This window comes from Epinephelus lanceolatus, chromosome 11 (assembly GCF_041903045.1).
Source record: "Epinephelus lanceolatus isolate andai-2023 chromosome 11, ASM4190304v1, whole genome shotgun sequence".
In the NCBI taxonomy this organism is placed as follows: Eukaryota; Metazoa; Chordata; class Actinopteri; order Perciformes; family Serranidae; genus Epinephelus; species Epinephelus lanceolatus.
In genome coordinates this window covers 21,384,610-21,406,187 of record NC_135744.1, presented here as the reverse complement: position 1 = coordinate 21,406,187, position 21,578 = coordinate 21,384,610, and the positions used below count along the sequence as shown (strand labels likewise).

Genomic DNA, 21,578 nt, shown 5'->3' with positions numbered 1-21,578 from the left:
GAAGAATTAAAAGAGTAAAAGAAATCAGTTAAAAGCTAAATTAAAAAGGTGAGTCTTGAGCCTCCTTTTAAAAACATCAATAGTCTCTGCAGTCCTGATGTTCTCCGGCAGGCTGTTCCATAAGTGAGGGCCATAATGGCTGAATGCAGCCTCCCCGTGGGTTTTTGTTCTCACTTTTGGAACAGTTAAAAGGCCGGTGCCGGTGGACCTCAGGATCCACGAGGGTTGATATGATAAAAGCAGGTCAGATAAATAAGATGGCCCAAGACTGTTAAGACATTTAAAAACTCATAAAAGAACCTTAAAATCGTGAATCGTGTAAAATCATGTGAACCTATAGGACCTATGAAATCCATTGGTACCAACCATATCATACTTGTTGGAAAGGGTTGGGCCAAATTTTGGCGACGGTAAAACTGGCATCACAGGGGTCCCTTGACCTCTCATCTCAAGATATCTAACAAAAAATGGGTTCTAATGGCACCTATGAGTCTCCCCTTTACAAATATGCCCACTTCATGCTAATCCCATACAGTTTGGGGCAAAAGCCATGCAGCCTTTCTTGCAGTACATGTTATTTTCACCTAATTGTATTTGAATATAAATGCAATCTGGGGTCCCTAAACAGTCTTGGAATTGCATAAATTGGGTATAACTGGAAAGCTGAGGCTCTTGCGGATTCAGTGAGCCCAATTTTATTCATGTATGATGGTTTTGGTCCCCAGAGTAGCCATTCATCAGGGTTCCTACACATTTTCCATGACATTTCATAATTCCCTCTCGCTGCCATACATGGAGGGAGAGACGGAATGCAGGGAGAAAGTAATGTACATAATGCTCATCAAAACATTGTCACTCATCGGTGCATATTAGGGCTTTGTTATGTCGACAGCTGCAGAAAACAAGTTTGTAGTTATGTTATATTATGTTAAAGGTTATCCACAGAAGATAACTGTAACAATTTCATTCCAAACAACAAATTTCCATGACTTTTCCAAAATTTTGAATGATTTTTGCCGATACTTTTCCAGGTTTTTCATGACCGAGGGAACCCTGTTTCATTGTATTACAGTGATAATCACAGCCTCATAAAACTTAACAACCACATTCAGAGGATGTGTGGCTTTCACAGATCTACTGATAATAAAAAGGTTTCTCAGTAGTTTCCAGAACAGATGTGCTCGCCATCCAATCACCCATAAATGCAGTTCTTACAGAAGTCTCCAAATAACAAAAATCACAGCATGGATTTTTCTGTGCTGTTCCTCAAGGTCTTAATGTCTCAATGTGGTGTTGTGGAGGGCTTTTTGATTTTTTTTATCAAGTAACAAGTAGTCAAAAATGGCACTAAATCTGTGTAACAAATGGTATCAACCCCAAAATGGCTGCAACCACTTCTGAGACATAATCAAGAATGGAATCAGCCATCATAATGTTCAAAGCCTCTAAACACCTTTTTTAACTTTAAAAATTTAAATGGGCACCTAACCAAAATACAATGTTTATTACAGATTTGTGACTAGAAAAACTTGACACACCATGCTGAGCTGTATCTCAAATTAATCTTCAGGTTCCCTGGTTTCAGATGATGTGTATCACTTCTATGTGGCATATACTGTTGACCTGCTATCTTCCCATAAAGATCCCCTGTCCTCCCTCGAAACATGGGCATAGATTTCAAGGGGGACGCAGGAGACACGTTCCTTTTCAATAATGTATATTTGTCCTCCTCCTCTATTTGTAGGAGTTGCAAAGTGAAACTCGTACAATGACAACAAAGATATTCTATTTTATTCTAGTAATGTACAATGATACATTTAATTGTACTTAAAGAACTGCATTGGCCCTAGGAACATGCAGAGCAGACGAGCCTTGTAACAGTCATGGCAGATTCATACGACAAAAGCCTTCATCATGCCTAATGTGATTATAAGATGTGCATAGAAATGTGTAATAGCAGCAAAGTGTGCCCATTACTTGAACAAAAAACACACACACAGCCGCATCCTTAACGCTGACTGCTGCATATTATTCCTGAGCCGCAGTAGTCCCTTAGGGACTGTTAAATGTTTTTGGGGCAGGCTAACTAAAATTATTTTGGGTCAAAAGGGATATCGTCTCTCTAAAGATGCAGACTTGGGCCTGGCCCAAAGCAGATTTTATGCTGTAGTGGACAAAATGAGCTGGAGCCAAACAAATGGCAGTTTTACTGAACTAAAGACTTTCAGAAGCATCTGTGAAGTTGCTCACAGCAACATTTTTGCCCCTAAATTGAGGTTGAAGAAACCCTCCTGGGTCAGACACTTTGGAGTATTACCAATGCTGTCGAGCAATGCTAGAGTGTATATTTTAGGAGATGTCTAATACTATTGGTCCAGCATTATGTTCTTAAACCTGCCTTCTGTGGCACAACAAAGTTGACATGGTTTTGATGCACAAAGACAGTAAGAAAACAAGCTGTGCAACATCGCCACAAATTCTCCACCAAGCGTGCATAAATCTAGTTTTTCCTCAGTTTAAAGTATTCCTCTAACCCTTGATTACAGCTGAATTTTTGTGTGAAGCGGCTTAGTTAAATGCCAACAGGCAGACTTCACCGTCATGTACACAAACAATCAGCTTAACAAAGACAGAGCTGCAGAAAAGCTTTTTGTACACAGGCTTCGCTGTAATGTTTTCTGGTCCTTGTTGTCCCTATCCTCAGAGACTGTGACAGAAGTGAGGACAAACATCTTTGTGACGAGTTTTGGGCCAGTGTCGGATACAGACATGGTGAGTATGTTTCTTCCCTCCTTGCTCCTCACTCCAACCATCACTATGAGTCATCACATCTTACCAGGTTATCAGTATTCACTTCACTTGTTTGTTTTTTAGAATTACTCAGAGAGCATTTGTCATGTTGGATTGTGCAGCATGTGGAGCTTCTTTGCAGAATAATAGGTTTTAATTTCAGCTTGGGTACCACACACATTTCACAAGTTAACAATCTTTCTTCATTGTTTCCACTAGCAGTGTTTCCCCTCCCCTTCATTTCCATTCTGACTCAGAGAGTTTCTTTATTTTCAATAGATACATTTGGTATTTTGACGTCCTATCATTCTTGACTTCTTTCATTATTTTTGCTGTATCTAGTTTTGCTCAGGGGAAACTTAATTATAGCACAGTAATACTGATTTTTTTTTTAAACTAATGTTAGATAATTGAGTCTATTAGGTCTAGCTAATTATGAAAACAAACAAAAACCGTAATTTCAATAATATATTTGAAGCAAAAAGATCAAGTTCTTCTCAAAATTAAGCAGTAACTCAGTCAGGAGATGAGCAGACAGCATGGTTACCGACCAACTAGGGATGGGCATTCGGTACTAGAGTGCTCTATTTGGATGTAAGTATTCACTCAATCAATAAAGTGATCACTGTCCAACCTCAAACATGTGAACATGACTTGTCTATTTATTAATGTTTATTCTATTGAAACTGTCACTGTCACTGTCTGTCTGTTTATCATGATACTACTGCTGCAGGAGTGTGAGCTCCATAGCGTAATCGTAAATTTATGTTTCCTAGGATAGAGAAGACATGATCAGACTTACTCTCTCTGACTGGCTAGGATTTGTTGCTAGGGGTGTGCCATATCATTTCATTCATGATAATACTTGTACAGTTTTTAATATGTTGTGAAAAATTAATACTGTGATACTTGACTTGTTGACATAATGACATCATACGGTTTCCCATGGCAACAACAAGCATGGCTGAAAGCAAAATATTAACGACTCTGCGGTGGTTCCCAAAAGGAGGAGCGGCTTCAGTAGTGTGGAATAAACTGTGCCATCCTGAATGTCTTATGAACAGCCCCAGACTTCTCAGACTCTTTTAGCGACTTACCGCTCAGAGGGAACTCATTCAGCGGCTCCTCTGGCAGCAGCACAGCCTCTCTCCCTCTCCTCTCTCGCCGTTCGCACACGAGAGTCGGTGTCATGACTCGTCAAGTGATTTTGTCATAAACCTGTGGTAATGTAAACCGACGCGATGACGTGTGAATGTATGATAGTTATTTTAGCATAACAGCCTGTCACAGGTTACAGTTTGATGATTTGAGCTGTTTAAATAGTTAATCAGTGGCAATATTAATATTGTATACAGGATCTGAATCTCACTCTGAGTTACTGTTGTTGTTCACAAACTAAAGAAATGAGAGATCATTTTTGTTCAGTTTTTACTGAATATTTGAAGGCAAACTGTGTTATTTTTACTGATTTGTCATATTGTCAAGAATCGTTATCGCAAAAATACTCTGAAATATTGTGGTATTATTTTAGGGCCATATCACCCCGACTTAGTGCCTGTGTTCACTGGATTTGTCAGGGTAAGGCAAGAGTAGTAAGACTGGTTAGGGTAAGAATGGGCCAATCAGAGGCAGTGAGGCAGAGTAGGGCAGGTCAGGTCACATCTTCACTATCCTAGGAAATGCAAATTCTCTGGACAGTTGGTGAGAGTCCGCCCGCGCACACATGAACACACAGTGACAGGGCTAAATGTTAGCATCACATAGCTAATGTTACCTAACAGTTATCAACCAGCCCTCCAGGGAACTCACAGGTGCGGCTAACGAGAGAAACACTACTGCAGATATTCAGTGGGCCGTTTACCCCAGAAATAAAACCAGAAGCTAGACACTTTTTTAGCGTATGTGTTAAGTGAGTAGTTCTATTGGAATGAAGAGGCGCCATCTCTGGGCTCGGTATCTAGTTATTATCACACATCTATTTTATTAACGGGTAACAACAGAGTCAAGCAGGACTGTTCAACAGTTTGGTGTCTGATGTTAGCTACTGCTGCTGTGTTGGCTGCTAACTGGGCAGACGTTGAGCTGACAGGGACAAGAGCAGCTCAGAGACGATTCTTCAGTGCTGCGTCTCACCTGAGTAACAGCAGCAACAGAAAGTTTGCATATTCTTATTATGTTAATTTTAAATTCAAGGATTAATAGCTCAATTGAAGCCTGGTTGCAACAAGTTGCAGTTGTTTTCTGCGTTGGCCAAATTACATATGTTTTGCCAGTCCTCGTGTACTTTATAATAATTTGGTACAAGTACTCGAATATGGAAATTACTTAAAATGCCCATCTCTCTGTAACCAACCAAAGCAAACTCTTGCTTGTTTTTCCTCTCATATTTCCACTCTCTATGACCACAGTCTGACAGACTAGAGCTATTTTAAACCAGTATACCTGTCCACTTCATGTTGCTCCTACAAACCTCCTTACATATGATTTTGACATTGTTGGTCCTTGTTATTTATTTTCTATGTATAGTATTCCACTGGTACATTTTACTCTGCTGTCATGCATGCAGCACTTTGACCACTTCAGGAAAAAACCCATTCTTTCAAGTACAGACAAGTACTGACTCTACAATGCTTTTTCTATAACTCACTGAGCTGAACAATATTAAAAAAAATTGTATATGGCAATATTGTTTACTTAATGAAAGGGCAATACTCCAGCTCGACAATTATTGCTAATGTGATCACATTAAAAAATCATTACTAATGTGATTTGCAGCTGCTTGTCTTGCAGGTAGTGGCCATTAGGACAAAGTTAAAATAACGTTAAGGAAAAAATCAACTGTAGTGCAGTTTTTACCAGCAGGCAAAGCTGACATTTATATCACTGTATTACAGCAGCCATTTTAGACGAAGTGCTCTTCTCTTAAATGGTACCGTTCTGGAGAAATTTCCCAGCAAGCCCCGGCTGACCTCCTTCAAACAGCAGATGCTGGAGATGGTTCATGCTTTGTCTTGGGACCTTATGCGGCATTTGACATATTTGATCATGCAGCTCTAATTGACTGCCTTGAGCACTGGGTTGTTACTCCGGCTCAGCACTGAGCTTGCCTTGACAGCCTGTATGACGTAGTAAGATTAGTGGGTTTTATAGAACTTTGAGTTTTTTAGTTTTACCAGCGGGGTGCTTCATGTTGCAATATGTCTCCACACATAATCTGCTGTGGAAAAGGCTTTGTTTTCTATGTGATACTAAGTCCATAATGTTTTATTGCTCATTATATAATGATTTCAAGGCTGCCTTTTCAATAAGATGCCTTTTTTTTTCTAATTAATTCTTCTGGATGGAGAAGACAAAGGTGTTTGTTTGCATTGTGTGAGAAGTCATGTTATTGCCTAACAAATATTTCACCAGGTTCATTTTAGTGCTGGGGTACTATATTGCTTGCGTTCATTTTAGTCAAACCATACAGTTTGAAAATGAGGCACGGCTCCAACTAGAAAACAATGTCTTGATGCATTAGAGGTGCCGAATGTGCATATTAAGGCAGTACAGGAGGAGGTGCATATTAATAATCCTCCAGGACTGTAACATGCTCATGTTTAACCCAAACAATGTGTCATGTGACTGCAGTTGGTTTGAAAAGAGGTCGGAACATGTTCTCAGTACAATAAAAAACGCACCAGAGTTTGGTTGTAACCGGACTGAGACCACCTCCTCAAGAGGGTCTCAGTCCGGTTGTTTCGGTGCGCACGAGTGCAATTGCTGTGTTCACACCTGCCCAAATGAACCGCACTTAGGGGGCAAATGAACCTCAGTGTCTCATAAATCCAGTTGGCCAGGCACAAGTATTGGCGTGACACAATAAATAACATAGCTGATCATGTGCATCTCAATATCAGGTAACACAACCTGTCACAGTCTGGTCATAACTGTCATAACTGTGGCCGAGACCATATTCAACATTTTGTATTTTGCTCCTGTTCTATTGTGCTCACTGAGCTGGCACCATTTCCCAGATATCCACACACTCACTAAGTAGGTAGCTTACATTATTTAGCAACAGTTAAATACTTTATGGCATTTACATTTGCATATTAACTACACTGAGATTTCTGAGGGTGATTGATTTAGAAGCCTGCAAACATTTTTCAGTCAGCGCAGCTCTGGGTGACATGTCGCCAACACTTTGAATAAGAAATCTTTTAATTACCACAAGGAGCTCATAGTTAAATCTGTTGATTTACTGTATATGTAGCTCATCTGCACTGTATATTAGAACAATCAGTCAAACACCATCAAATAAAATGAACGTCAACAGGAAGAGTAGCACAAAACTAATTTGCAGTCTTTGGCAGAAGCGTGTCTTTGCATATCTTGTAACTACAGTTACTATCTATGGCTGATTTGACTTCTTTTCTGTTCAGAGGAATATACTGTAAAAGTGCAGTTTCCTGTTTTAGCCTCCTGAGACTTTGTGTCCTCATATGAGGACATCGCATTTTGGGTTTACTTGACTATATACTTCACACTACTTAACTCAGACCTGTTGTCCTCATTCGTGGATACTTTTTTTGTGCCATCTAGTGGTTTTAAGATCACAATACACTAATCCATGTAAAAACAAGATGGCAGCCATCTCTACTTCGTCAGTCTGGCAACAAATTTGACCAATTTTAACAACAGTAACACCAAGACACTGTTAATTAGGAAGTACTTGTTTGAAGACATTAGGACTATATTATCGTTTCGTTTGAGGGCATTGGTTCTTAACTGTTGTCTCATTTAAGGATACTGGGATGTAATTATCGTTGACCGTGTTTAATTTTTTTTTTTACTTATTAGGTACTATTGATCCAAAATAGCTCGGGGAATTTTAAAATGCATACCAAAATAAAGTTTGGGTCTCAGGATGTAAGAATGGTTCTTATTCAGTCATTAATAGTTTGTTTATTTAGGGTTTTCATTTTGCATCACTTTATCTAATTCCATCTTAACATGTAGGTCTGGTCTATAAAAAGAGCAGTTTACATGTTAACTATATCCAGTGTTGTGTTGGTCATACTATGGAGTGATTTATTGCTTGTGTATACAGTAGACCCTTTTATGGCTGACGGCAAATGACATCATTTCATAAGCTGGAGGCAAAACAGACTCTCCACCACAGAGCTGTAGGCTACATGGAGTCTTAAAATGTGGTCTTCTTGTGTTATGGAGAGCCAGAATAGGGGGAGTCATGGCTCAAAACTTAAAATTGATTGCGTAACAGCCCACACTGCCGGTCAACAAAAACAAAGACAACCATGGTTGAATGCGATAAGACGAAAGGACTGGACGGAGGCCATCAATGCTAACTTTTTAGTGCATTCGCTAACGTTAGCTTTGATAGCAAAACAAACTGGAAGAAACCATTCAAGTGTCGTCCTCCATTGTAAGATTGGCACAGTAATCAACCACAAAGCCGGCCATCCCACCTTCAGCAATCCTGTCACATCATCCATCCACTGAGTGAGAACATTCAGGTCGGCCAGTCTGGTGCCTAGAGGGCGCTCTAAGCAAACAGTACATTCCAACAGTGCACTGAATTTACAAACGGTCCAGGTTGTGCCAGAGTGCGCTCCGCCACTTGGAATGAATATTTCTGAATGCACCACTCAAAACAAGCCAACAGAACTTGCTAGCTAGCATTAGCTAATGTCTGTGGAGAATTGTTTTGCCTCAAGCTAAGCCCTGCCCAACAAAAAAATGTCACTATTTAATAACAGTAAACGGGTCTATAGTGCATAATATAGAAGATTACATGATAATATTAGCCCTAAAAAAATGCAAAGGGATTGTTTTTAAGGATGCAGGATATTTGATTTTTGCCGATTTCCGATATGCCGATATGTAACAACTCATTTGACCAATAACCAATACCAATATTGATACATCCACCTAGTCTGAACACATTTTTACTCAGTCTATAAATTTCCTCTCCTTTCCTTAAAACTGTGGCAAAGTCTGGCCCCCTTATTCAAAAGTCCCTAAAATCACCTCTGCCTTTATTAGACCTTTTCTGACATTTGGAAGATACAGTATGCTGACCAGAGTATGTCCAACTTGCCCTGCGAGAGAGGGTTAGCTATATATTTTATTACTATAGACAGTGCTTTATCTTTTTCAGCAGATATCACCTTTGTGGTCTCTAAGGGCTCAATTCTAGACCCAATTCTTTATTCTCTTCACATGCTCTTACTTGGCGACATCATGAATCAAACGTACACGGCACGGAGCGCAGTCTGTGGCACACATGATGGCTGCACAGGACATGGCAACCCACATATGGTAATGTTTTGTTAGTGAGGTCGCAGCAGGTGTTTTCTGTCTGCTGTCAAAGGCGAAATACCTGTTGTGTCCATACACACTCACACCTGTGACTTGTAATCAATGTACTAGTTGTAGCTGTTTTCACCGTTCCCAAATGTGGAAAAATAGTATCAACATATCAAATTTCTTATAGTTATGCATTGCTTAGGCAGTTTTAGATGATGTCAGGATTTCACTGATCATTACCCAGCAAGGCTCTGGCCCCAGGCTACGCTGCATATTCTGTCTCTATCTGCACATAAAGACTGCATAAAGCTCCAAGCATTTCTTTTTAAGATTCTCCACAGTCTAGTCTCAAAAGATGATCAGGCTCTAGCCTTCAGGAAGTATCAAACTACAGAACAGATGACTTAGTATCCTCTTGTAAAACACATTGCTAGTCTGTATATCTGCACTGCATACTTGTACATTTTTTACATCTGTGATATCAGCCCAGTCGCCAGAAGGAAATGTTGGCATTGTACATTTCTGCAAACCACCAATACATTTGTGTGTTTCATATGTATCATATCAACGTTTCTAAAGTGGGGCTGTATATGAGCTGACTGTCATCAGGACATGGAGGCGATGGGGGATGGCTGTCACCTAGGCGGGATGCCTGCCAAAACTACTGTTTGAAATCTGCAAACAACACCGGTTGTCTTTTGGCAACCCGTTGCAGCGTTTCCACCACTGTTTGTGGCATCAAATCTGTTTTTCACCAACACATCGTGGCATTTCCCAATGCTGTTTGAGCCACAACACCTGGGTGTTTTTCACTGACACATCAAGGTATTATCCAGTGCTGTTTGAGCCATGAAATCTAGATACTTTTCACAGACACATTGTGGCGTTTTAGCCACAGAACTGGCATTTCCCAGTGCAATTTGTAGCCATGAAACCTATGTGTTTTTCACCAACGCATCACAGCAGTTTCCAGCACCTTTTGAGCCCGTTTTTTCTTGTCTGTGCCATCAGATGTGGGTGTTCTAAGCCAAAACATGATCAGCATTTGAGCCACCAAACCTGGTCGGTTTTTTACAACACATCCCAGCGCTCCCAGCAGCATTTAAGCCACTGTACCTGTTTCTTTTTTCACCACATATCCCAGTGTTTCCCAGCGACATCTGATCCACAGAAACTGGGTGTATTTCACCAACCCCGCCCTGTTTTTCCAGCAGCTTTTGTGCCACCAAATGTGGGTGTTTTAAGCCAAAACAAGATCTTTCCTGAATCCTAACCATCACCAAGTGTTGTTTGTGCCTATCCCTAACCACACTTTCACCACAGCATTGTTGAGAAATGTTAAGTTTTTAACGTATCAGCTACACAATAATGTATAAATGTGGAGTATGTGTGGTTTGCAGAAATGTCTGATGCAAACATTGCAGCAAAATCTACTTTCTTCTCTGTTTACATTGTTGTAGGCATTGTGAAAAGGTCCAGACAGATACTTGGAGCATTTTGGTTCAATTATTTCAATATTTATACCTGGCCGTTTTTAACCAACACACCGTAGCATTTCCCAGCAGCACTTGAGCCACGGTATATTTTTCCAGGGGCTTTGGTGCCACCAAACGTGGGTGTTTTAAGCCTAACATTGACCACACCTTCACCATAGTGTTGTTGAGAAACATAACGTTTCAGTTTGTCCACTACAGAATAATGTACAAACGAATCCATGGGTCGCTGGATGTACATGCAAATCCATGGTTTACAGAGATGTTAAATACTTACATTTTTTGTTAGGTTGGTGTATGTGGTGGATAAAAATATCTTTCTCTGCTTACTTTGTTGGCGGCATAGTGAAGAGTTCTAGACAGATACTTTAAAATTTTGAGCATTTTGGTTTCTTTTTGAGGAAATGTATTTGTGCACTCCACATTCAGAACACTCCCAAAACTTCCACCTGCTGTTTATACTAAATTCTACCTTCACATTGGTAGAAATTGTTGCAGAGCCACTGTATGGGACTGCGTTATATCTACAGCAATAAAAAGGTCACATATCAGCTCTAGAAGCTCTGAGGCAGTCTTAGCAGAAGAGGGAATCAGAGAACAAGACCGACGATTATACAGTACAATGAGCAAATGGGGATAGTTGACTGATCTAAATAAGTGGGTCTTGACTCTGGACTTTAATAATGAGCGATCTGACCTGCTGAATGTGTGCCTGTTCCCAAAAGGCAGGGCACCCTCTGAGAGTGAGTGGGTGGCGCAGCTTTACTTTTCAGTTTAGAGAATAACAAGGACTGTTGCATTAGAGAGCGGAGAGCTGCGCCAGGTTTACAGATCAGGTAAATGTGTGATGCACTGAGGGCAGAGTTGTTTTCATGATTTTTTAAAAAGAACATTTGTGCTTTGAGAGCTCAGAGTTCTGGTATTCAGAGCCAATGAAGGCAAATCTACAGTGGGTCAGGGTCATGCGGTCGTGTTTTCTGGTCCATGAGCTTCCAGGCTACTGAGTTCAGAATGAGTCGGATGTGTTATTTGAGTGTGGAGCAGGACAGCCCGGAGTATTGAGCATTGCAGTAAACAGTTCTGGGAAACAAAAGCATAGAGCAGTTTTCTAGGTCAGTTAAAGGAGGGGAAAGGATTAATCCTGGAGGTATCTCAGAGGTGGAAAGAAGCTTTTATTTTCTTGATGTGTTCACCAAAGGAAAGCTCGGTATCTGAGACAATTTTACCAGAGTTTAACAGATTAATTTAGGGCAGCTATAGTCATTAAATTAAAAGTGAGGAAAATAGGATGTATGCAGCTAAGGATGTTCAAAGTATCTTTTAACGGAGTCGTGCTCTGTCAGAGCTAGCTGTTTCACTCCAGATTCCTTTAATGAGCCATTTAATAAACCTTGTTAACTCTTTAATAAGCCTGTCATTGAAAGTGGTTTCTCACAATAAACTCATATACCACTCCATAAATGCAACCATTGCTTTTGATACAATCTAAAAAGCTGAACCCAGATTCACCCCTGCTGGTTGAATATCTCAAACATTAGCTTTTATTTCAATAAATGAAAATGAAAATAAAACCAGGGTATCAATGCTAATTCTTGGCATTAATTAGCTACCTCACAGCCGTTAGAAGAAGAAGAAATGTATTTAGGGCTTGTGTTTTAGATTGAATGGAACAACATTTAAGAATAGGATGGAGATCAGCATAGTGCTTTGTAGAAGGGGAGGACTAGAAGAAGCACATGCACACTGCGATAGCACTGGATTGTGCTCGGCATTTAATAGCAAATCCCCTCAGTTCTGTACACTCGATAAAAGCTCTACTAGTCTTTGAAAAAGAGTAATTTTCTAAATTTTTGGAAACGCATTCACCACATTAACTGCAGACAACCTTGAATTTAACATCTGCAACCACAGTTATTCCTCCTGGGTAAGATACAAATGTGTGTACCAAATTTCATGGCAATCCATGAAATAGTTGTTGAAGTATTTCACTTAAAACCACAAATGTGAACCTATTGGTGCTGCTGGAGGAAACGTCAAGGGACCACACCAGTCAGAGGGATACATCCTATAAGGACCCCATAGATGTACAGATATTTCTAGGGGTGTAAACCACAAGTTTCATTACAATGCAATATCAATATCAATCCTTTGAACAATGATATAATACGTGCTGACATCGCAAAGCGCGATTTAGATAAGATTCAACTCAGGGGCCTGCGATCGATATAATAAGATATTACTAAATATCAGGCTGTTGTCATACACTGTTCAAACGTGCACCTATGTATACCTATGTGAAGTAATGTACCAGAATTGGTATATACGTGACCAGTGCACTGACGGAAATAAAGGAAAAAGTTGTACATAGAATGAAAGTCTGTGTAAGGGGGCAGGTTGATGTTGTGGATGGGTCAAACACAGGACTTCTATCCACGAGAATGGTGTTTGTGTCCTGTGTGAAAGCAGGATGTTTGAACTTTGAGTGATTTTAAGGCATATATTGTCACTATGTCTCTCTTCCGAAACCTGACCTACGTTACTTTACTTGCCTAAACCTAACTTATGTAACTTGCCTTAAGCTAACCTTCTTAACTTTACATTAAGTGCATACCTTTACATTAAGTACGGAACCTGACGATACCCACCCACATTTCTCTTCCTAAACCTAGCCTATGTAACTTTACTTTCCTGAGCCCAACTTAAGTAACTTTTCTTGCCTCAACTTAACATTCTTAACTTTACATTAAATATGTAACTTTACATTAAGTGCGTATTTTTACAATAAGTATGTAGCCTGACGATGCCCAATCATTCTTCTCTTCCTAAACCTAACCGACGTTACTTTACTTTGCTGAACCCAACTTACGTAACTTTCCTTGCCTAAAATTACCATTCTTAACTTTATATTAGGTATGTAACTTTACATTAATAATGTAACCTGACGATGCCCAACCATGTTTCTCTCTCTAAACCTGACCTACATTACTTTACTTGCCTAAACCCAGCCTTCTTAACCTTATGTTAAGTACATAACTTGACATTATGTACATAATTTTACATTAAGTACGTAACCTGACGATGCCCAACCATGTTTCTCTTCCTAAACCCCACCTACGTGACTCTACTTTCCTAAACTTAACCTTCGTAACTTTACATAGGTACATAACATGATGACTCCATTCATGGGCTACTAATCCATTACATATCATATGAACCATGGTACATGTACATGTGTTTTCATATCATACAACATGTTGTTCAATGATATGCCGAATATGCTCATTGTCTTTTTCTTGGCTGCTTGCCATTGTCTGCTTGACGTTAATCCACTTGCATTGTTTAAATTTTTAGGAAAAAGATGCGCTTGGACGGAAAGGGTAAAACAGACATGCCGTGGGAATTTCAAAATAAAGGCGCATCTTTAAGATGACGATAGGTGTTGATGTTTTCACTTTGCATCAATGATATTGGATCATTGATCACTGAATTGATGTATCAGCCCAGACTGACATTTCATTACACCACCACATATTGCATTGGATGTGTGTAAATTCTGGCCTGCCGGTGTTGCTAAACAAGGAGTTCAAAGAGATCATTAAAGTTAATTAGGGTTCATCTTTTGAATTTCATTGCCATCCATACATACATTGCTGAAATTTCAGTCTGGACCAAGATGATGACCGACTGACCAACATTGCCATTGCTAGAGTCATGCTGCTAGCCTGATAAAAATCCTTGGAGAAACTTGTAAAACTGAGATGTTCCTAGACAGAGCACACTAGGCATCTCGCACTTCATGTAGTGTACATCCAGTGGTCCAATTACCCATCTCTGTTACATCAAGTGTCCCAGAAATGTGTGCTTCTTGTTCACCCTGAGGGTCACTCGTTCAGCCTTCACTTGGAGCCCAATACGCCACATCTGCCTTAGTGTCCCACTATCGCAACAGTAGGGAAGCTAACTGCATGATTGGAGTGAAACTCGAATGTTAGGCCAATAACAAGGCACGTTGTTCAGAGTCGTTTCTGACCACGACAGATTTCTGCAGCGCGTCACACCAAGACCCGGAATGTGGGTTATGATCTTGATGCTGATCTCTGGTAAGTAGGGGGATGTGTTTCTCTACTTAAAGCCCCCTTTCTCACTTACTATTGCTGATTTTCCTTTTGTCTTCCCTCCCCCTCCCTCAGAAGATCTATGGAATCGCATCTCATTCTGCATGTATGCAGTGTCACGGCACATTTACCTGTTTCATGGCGGGATTTGACAGGTCTGCTCTGATGAAATGGGAAGCGATTGAGGCTGTCACAGGAACTGTGCTCAAGTCTGCTTTGACAAAGATGTCAGCAATGGCCAGATCCCAGGATGGTCTCACAATCTCTGGGAGAAAAACACTCTGTTAATATGTGAGATTTTCAGCACACAGCCATGTAAGGTAACTCAATCTCCACAAAGCCTGAGCAGCTCAAGGTCTTTTTAACAGAACAGATGGGGGTTTGTGTTGTTAAAATTTGAAGGTGAACTCCTGGATTCTGCATCAATCATGTCGACCTTGTTCAAAGACTTGCAAGGCCAATTAAGCCTTTTTTTATAAGAATGTTAAATCTGTCTTGCACTGTAGATTCTCAGCACCTTTTGGAAAAAACATTCTCCTAAAATAGGGCTTATTTTTATTTCCTCTCACCATACATGTCATTGTGTTCCCAAGCGTCACAGTATGATTCATGTGCAGGGTGAGAACAACTTGAAAGCAGAGCACAGTCCTTTCATTTATTGTGAAAACTGCAGCTACAAGTACAAGAACACTTTAAGACTTCAGTGCCCCGCAATCATATAACAATCAAGTGGCAGGAAGTGATTTTTTTGGATTAAGAGCAACCTATTGTATTTGCCCTAGTTTCAACATGTTCATTCTCTAAGCACCAAGAAGATTGGCCTCCTGCAAGCATATATCCATGATGACAGAATACATTGGAGCGACTGATGGCTGTAGGATGGGACGTTTTTTACTTTTTCTGCCTCGTGTTATGAAACGTGCTGTTGTGTGACTGATAGGACACGTGTGTATCAAATTAAAATCTTCAGAGAAATCTGTGTTGTGTAGTGAAAAACAGGCCCCCTTCCTCAGGACATAATCTTCAACCATTTAATTCACTATCTCAATTATTACTGCTCAGTTACTTTAACGATTGCTTCAACTGATTTTATTACTGTTTTAACCATATGTTCCAATACATAAATATTGTCATATTTTTAGAATTAATTCTACTTTACAAAGATTATATTATTATATTATTATCTGACGTCACGTAAACCCTGAAACACGCTGTATTGTTATCATCAAATCAACGAACAGCTCATTGAGGTTGCATTGATTTAAACTGAAAAGCATATAAGCATGTAATCTTGTAAAATGTAGCCTTTGGTGAAAAACTTAAATGAATATGCTTGAGAGGTAAATGTGTTGATGTTTTCTCAGCACGATAGTCTAGATATTAGAGAGATAATTGTGATGTATGATATTTAGAAAAAAAGGCAAGTTTGCATGTTCTCCCTGTGTCAGCGTGGGTTTTCTCCAGGTACTCCAGCTTCCTCCCACAGTCCAAAGACATGCAGGTTAATTGGTGACTCTAAATTGGCCGTAGGTGTGAACGTGAGTGTGAATGGTTGTGCGTCTCTATGCGTCAGCCCTGTGATAGTCTGGTGAGCTGTCCAGGGTGTACCCCGCCTCTCGCCCAATGTCAGCTGGGATATTAAAGGTTGTTTCATAAATGTGTGTGATTGAATTTGTGCTCATTTAAAGGAAGGAAGGACTGAATAAATTTAAAGGCACCAGGGGAAGACTCACCTAGGGCACCAAATGTTCTCGGGCACTGAGAGACAAGCAGACATTTTTTAAAACATGAGTTTTCAATTGTTTCACCTAAACATGACAATTAGCCACTTTGTTAGCATACAGGTTGCAGCAACATTAGCCCTAATAGCTAGAAAAAAAGAACAGTTTTGCAAGATGACGATTCCAGATGCTTGAGTTTTTCGAGATCTTATTATGGGTGGTCAAACTTTTGGAGTAACAAAACAAGACCTGTCACTATAATTTAAATGTCCTTTTCTGAGAATAACTAATAATTAATGTTGATGCACAGTGAATTATGCTGATTTCTTAATTTAAAATTTAGGACTTTGGGGGGAATGGTATAACAAATGGAGCATTTAAATACTAATTTAGACATTGATTATTACCATGGCAACAAACCAAGCTTCAAAACCATACACATCAGTCCTAGTTACCAGTGAATAAAATCCACACTGCAATTACTTTTACGTCCAAAGCATATGAGGCCGAGCCCTTAGTAGCCTGGTATAAAAACATAATTTTCAGGAGATGGTCGCACATTGTTCTTCTATATTTTGACCAAAAATGTCTTTTTCTCGTTCTCATTTCCTCCTTAAATGTGATCCATTTATGTTCACTTCCCTGAGAGCAGCTCCAAATATGCATAATTTAATCATGTGTCTTAGATTTTAAAAATGCATTATGTTTTCACTGGCTTAAATGGCTGCATAAACATGTTCCCAGCGACATATCCTTCATTTGTTTACCACTTTCTGATTCTAGGCTGATTATATTTATGGAACAAAATGTTAGCGTCTGAGATGCGGCACAATGGAAGTGCTAAAACATGTTTATGCCTCAGAGCTGCAGAGGCTGATGAACACCGGAGATAATTGGAGTTGGTATGGGATTCACAGCTCACTGCAAGTCTCGCACAGGTTACACTCCCAGCAGGAAAAGGTGAGCAGCACACGAGAAGCGAGGCAGGAGAGAATAATTGACAACCCAAGAGCAAGAAGGACTAGTAATTAGACTAGACATTAATCAAATCTTTGACTACTCATTACAAAGCCCAGAGTGTGAAGTTCAGGAGGGCCAAGTCGCATGAATAAACTGCCTCCAGGAAGCTGTCTGTATCATCTCCACACCTGCTAATCAAAGTGTTATCTCTGGTCTGCTGTGCACTGTCAAAAATGAGACATGGTAACGTATATCACACCTTTTCTGCACAATAAATTGGGGAGAAGGCTCTCTCACACAGTTTATCTTGTCAGGGGCACTAAATCAAACTTGTCAAACCAGTCAGCTTGTGTAGATAAACAAAACATGAACATCAAGTCGGAACATCGAACAATAAGTTACTGTGCAGAAATTCAATATCCGGGACTCAGCCTCTTGTCTGGGTCACTGTGTCCTCAGGAAATTACTTAAAATGTGTTTTTGCAATATATTTGAAAAACAATATAGTTTTTAAATCAGTGGGAAAATGTCATTTTATTAACAATAATTCAAAGAAATACAAATAAAAAGCTTCCTGTAAAAACCACAGGAGATCAAATGACCAAAGCCGTGTCCTAAAATGTCCAGATCTGTTGAGCAAAACCAAATTAAAACATGATGACATTATTAAAATGTGATCTAATATTTAATGTTGAGAATTTAATGAACTCATTAATTTAAGATAAAAGGCTGCATTAATATTCTATCAGATATTAGACACAACCTTCCTGCCATTATCAGAGAAGCAGACAGTCGTTTTTTAACGTCTAGACTCATTTAGCCCAGTCTCCCGTACATCCTACCTTAACTGCCACCTAATCAGCTTTTCCTATCATCTTTCTCCTCATTTCCTTTCATTCTCCCGCTATACTTCAGCCCTGCGACTGGCTGCCTCTCTCCACTGCTCTTCTTTACACTCTCATATGAGCAAAGGAGACAGTTTTGCGTGTGTGTGACAAGCTTGTTCTTACTCTCGTTTCATAATCCCTATTTTTATCCGATTGTGCGTTCTTTTCAGCACTGCTGTGACAATGCTACAGTATTTACTGAGTGTTCAGTAATTGACCTCGACTTGGAAATATTAGGGACCCATTTAGTTATGGCATGTGGCACAATGACAGCAATTTCTACATTATTATCATGCAAATAAACACAGATAGTTTTACCCAATTCATTTTTTGATCCACTTATTAGGCAGATCAGTCCAGACCAGATGTATAGGAATCAAATTCTACAAAACTATTAATAATTGTTGTTTTTAATGTATGCTGTTTATATCAACAACTAAGACGACTCCATCAAAAGTAACCTGATTTGACCTGTCCATTAAAACTCCTCCACCTCAGCAATACAGACTGAAATATAATCTTAACTGCATGTTGATTTTGTAACAAAACCTATGACAAAAATTGTTCATCAACAACCTTTTTTCCACGCTGAAGACGAGACATTGACAAGCTAAAAACAGATCTTTGATAATATAAGCTATGACAAAATGTAGGCCACGTTTTGTCTTTGGTGAAGAGTTGAGACTGAGGATGCAAAGATAATGAGTTGTTATATGTCAGCATATCTGCTATTGGGAGAAAATCCAATATCGTGCATCTCTAGTTGGGACAGAACTAAAGTGTTAGTATTGGTAATCGGACATTCAAAATAAGAGTATATGTATAGATAGTGTTTTAAACAAGGAAGTTGAGAACGGCTGTGTTTGCAATTATTTCTAATGCTTTATGAGTGGCATGAGATTGGAGTGCCAATGGGTTGGTAAACACAATAAAAAGTCGGCTTTATGATGTTTCACTGCCCCACAAAACACTCATTCTGGAGCAGCATCAGTCTTTGCACATAAAATATTTGTATGTGGGGCCCATGTGGGTAGTAAATGGGCTGAAAAATGGACCCTATATTGGACTGTCTATCTGTTCCATATTGGCCCAATGCCGATTGCCCACATGGATGGGTTTGCCCAAGTGGGCCCAACATGGGTCATGCTGAGGTTACCTGAGTACAAGATGGGCATGGGTCTGAAATGGGCAAATGATTTGGGGCCCACTTGGGGAAACCCACCCACATGACATGGGGCCAATATGGAACCTGTGGACAGTCCTATATAGGGCCCATTTTTCAGCCCAGTTACCACCCACATGGGCCCCACATACAAATGTTGGCTGTTGGCAGGTAGCTCAACTCGTTCTCCGCTGAACCACAGCTGGGCAAATACCCATGTATTTTTTATACAACTATGTCTCAATAAACTTTTAACAACTGATACGACCAGTCACCTTGATTAAAATTTCTGATATCTGTATTAGCCTTTTGGTTGACTAAAACTCGACTAAAACTGCCCCTGACTAAGGATTTTCCTAGTTGACCAATAGTCATCATTTAGGGCCATTAGTCGACTAGTCGTCTGCATGTTTATGATATTAATTTAATTATTAAATTATGCATTTTGGGCGGGGCAACACAATGGTTTGAGTTGAAGGTGTGAGAAAGAATAGTATCAGTAACACTGTTAACACTGTGCTACATTACAGAGAAATACAAAAGCGTACTAATGAGCCTTCATTAATATAGGCCTATATTTTATCTACAAGTGCACGTCACACACTGAGCGAGCCGCCTGTTAATGACGCTGTGGGCTAATGGGCATGTAGCTACTTCCATGTTTCAGATGATACGTCATGTTTGTAGTCGACCAATGAAGATGAGTTTACATATCACCTTGGGTTCGTCCTTCACCTTCTCAAAATGATCCCACACTTTGGATTTCCTGCCTGACATGTTATTAACTAGCCTGTGAGATAACCGCAGGTACCAGCCCTGGAAATTAACCTGACTCCTGTCTGACTGCTGAGTGTGGACACTTCCTGCGTCTGTCCTTTCAAATTAAATTCCCACATGGTCCAGTCATATATGTTTTGATTCATTTTGACAAGGCGCAGCTCCTAATAGAGTTTCATGTTTTTGGGATTTTTTTCTGCAACCAAGCGACAAATGAAATCTTGCCAGCTAATGACCTCTCTGGTTGACTAAAGTTTGGTCTACTATTGGGGGCAGCCCTCCTAAAACTTAAAAGTGTTTTCATCTAAAGACTAAGACTGAAACTAAAACAGCTGCCGAAATTGCATTGCCTAACTGTGCACTTTGAAGCTTTGAGTATGTGAAAGCAAACTGGACGTGTGTCCATTGGCATGTTATTTTCTAATACGTTTTACAAGGTGAATGTGTCTGCAAACAGTTGCTTATTCACACATCCAGCAGACACAGCAACATTAGCATTCATTTGGAATAATGTTTGTGTTTACCAGAAAAATTCAAGTCCAACATTCACTTTCCTTTTTATTTGGCACCTTAGTTGCTAAATGCTCCACTGTGTTCCCCAGCTAGTCGCTAAGTTTGTCTGTCTGCCATTTGGTGCTGCATGTGCAGGAAGTGTACAGTGTGTTTATCACAGCTTTGTAGCTGAAAACAGCTGCCTGCTGCGTCTGGAAATGACAGTGATAAGAGCTGTGAGAGAGAGAGAACCAAAACAGTAAAGCTGCGGGCCAGATACCAAAAACAATGAGCTGAAACATGCTCTGCAAAACTGACGGGGGGGTGGAGTCAGGGTTTGTCACTACGAGTGACCCCTTTAACAATACACATAGGCATGTGATTCATTGTTAATCTAAAAATATTGATTGTAGCAGCTGCAAGCAGCCCACTTCTAATCCATCTAGGGACAATGTGGCATGTCGGTCTCTGCACTTTCTAATAAAGACAGGATGCCAAAAATATGTATATGCTAGTCACAGGCATAAAAAAGGCATCAGCATTGTATTTAAGAAGAATGATTGTGTATTCAGGATTCTATTTGTAACAGGTGCCATAAATGTGTTTTAAAATGCCATTTAAATTACAGTTGTTTGCTACAGTGTATCCATTCATGATCCTCCCTGCTATAAAAAAGACATTTGAAAACTACTGTTGGGTAGAGGCTCCGCTGTGTCTCCTCTGTCAAGGAGAAATCAATCACCCGGTCCCTGGAGGAATACCAGCTGGCATTTGAACTGATTGTGCCATTTGGCCTTGTGTGGAGATTGACTATGCTTTCCCTCATTCCTGTCTTTCAATCTTCAAATGAATTCCTTGTGTTTACAGGA

General features: G+C 39.9%; 1 protein-coding gene across 3 annotated transcripts in view; it reads left to right on the top strand.

Annotated features, from left to right (window-relative positions):
• gabra3 (gamma-aminobutyric acid type A receptor subunit alpha3) overlaps nt 1-21,578 on the top strand; it is a 151,392-nt gene that overhangs the window by 87,100 nt on the left and 42,714 nt on the right. For all 3 annotated transcript variants that reach the window (XM_033644299.2, XM_033644308.2, XM_033644291.2), the window contains one exon: nt 2,705-2,772. In XM_033644299.2, coding sequence (XP_033500190.1) covers nt 2,705-2,772 — 68 coding nt within the window. The remainder of the gene's footprint in view (nt 1-2,704; nt 2,773-21,578) is intronic.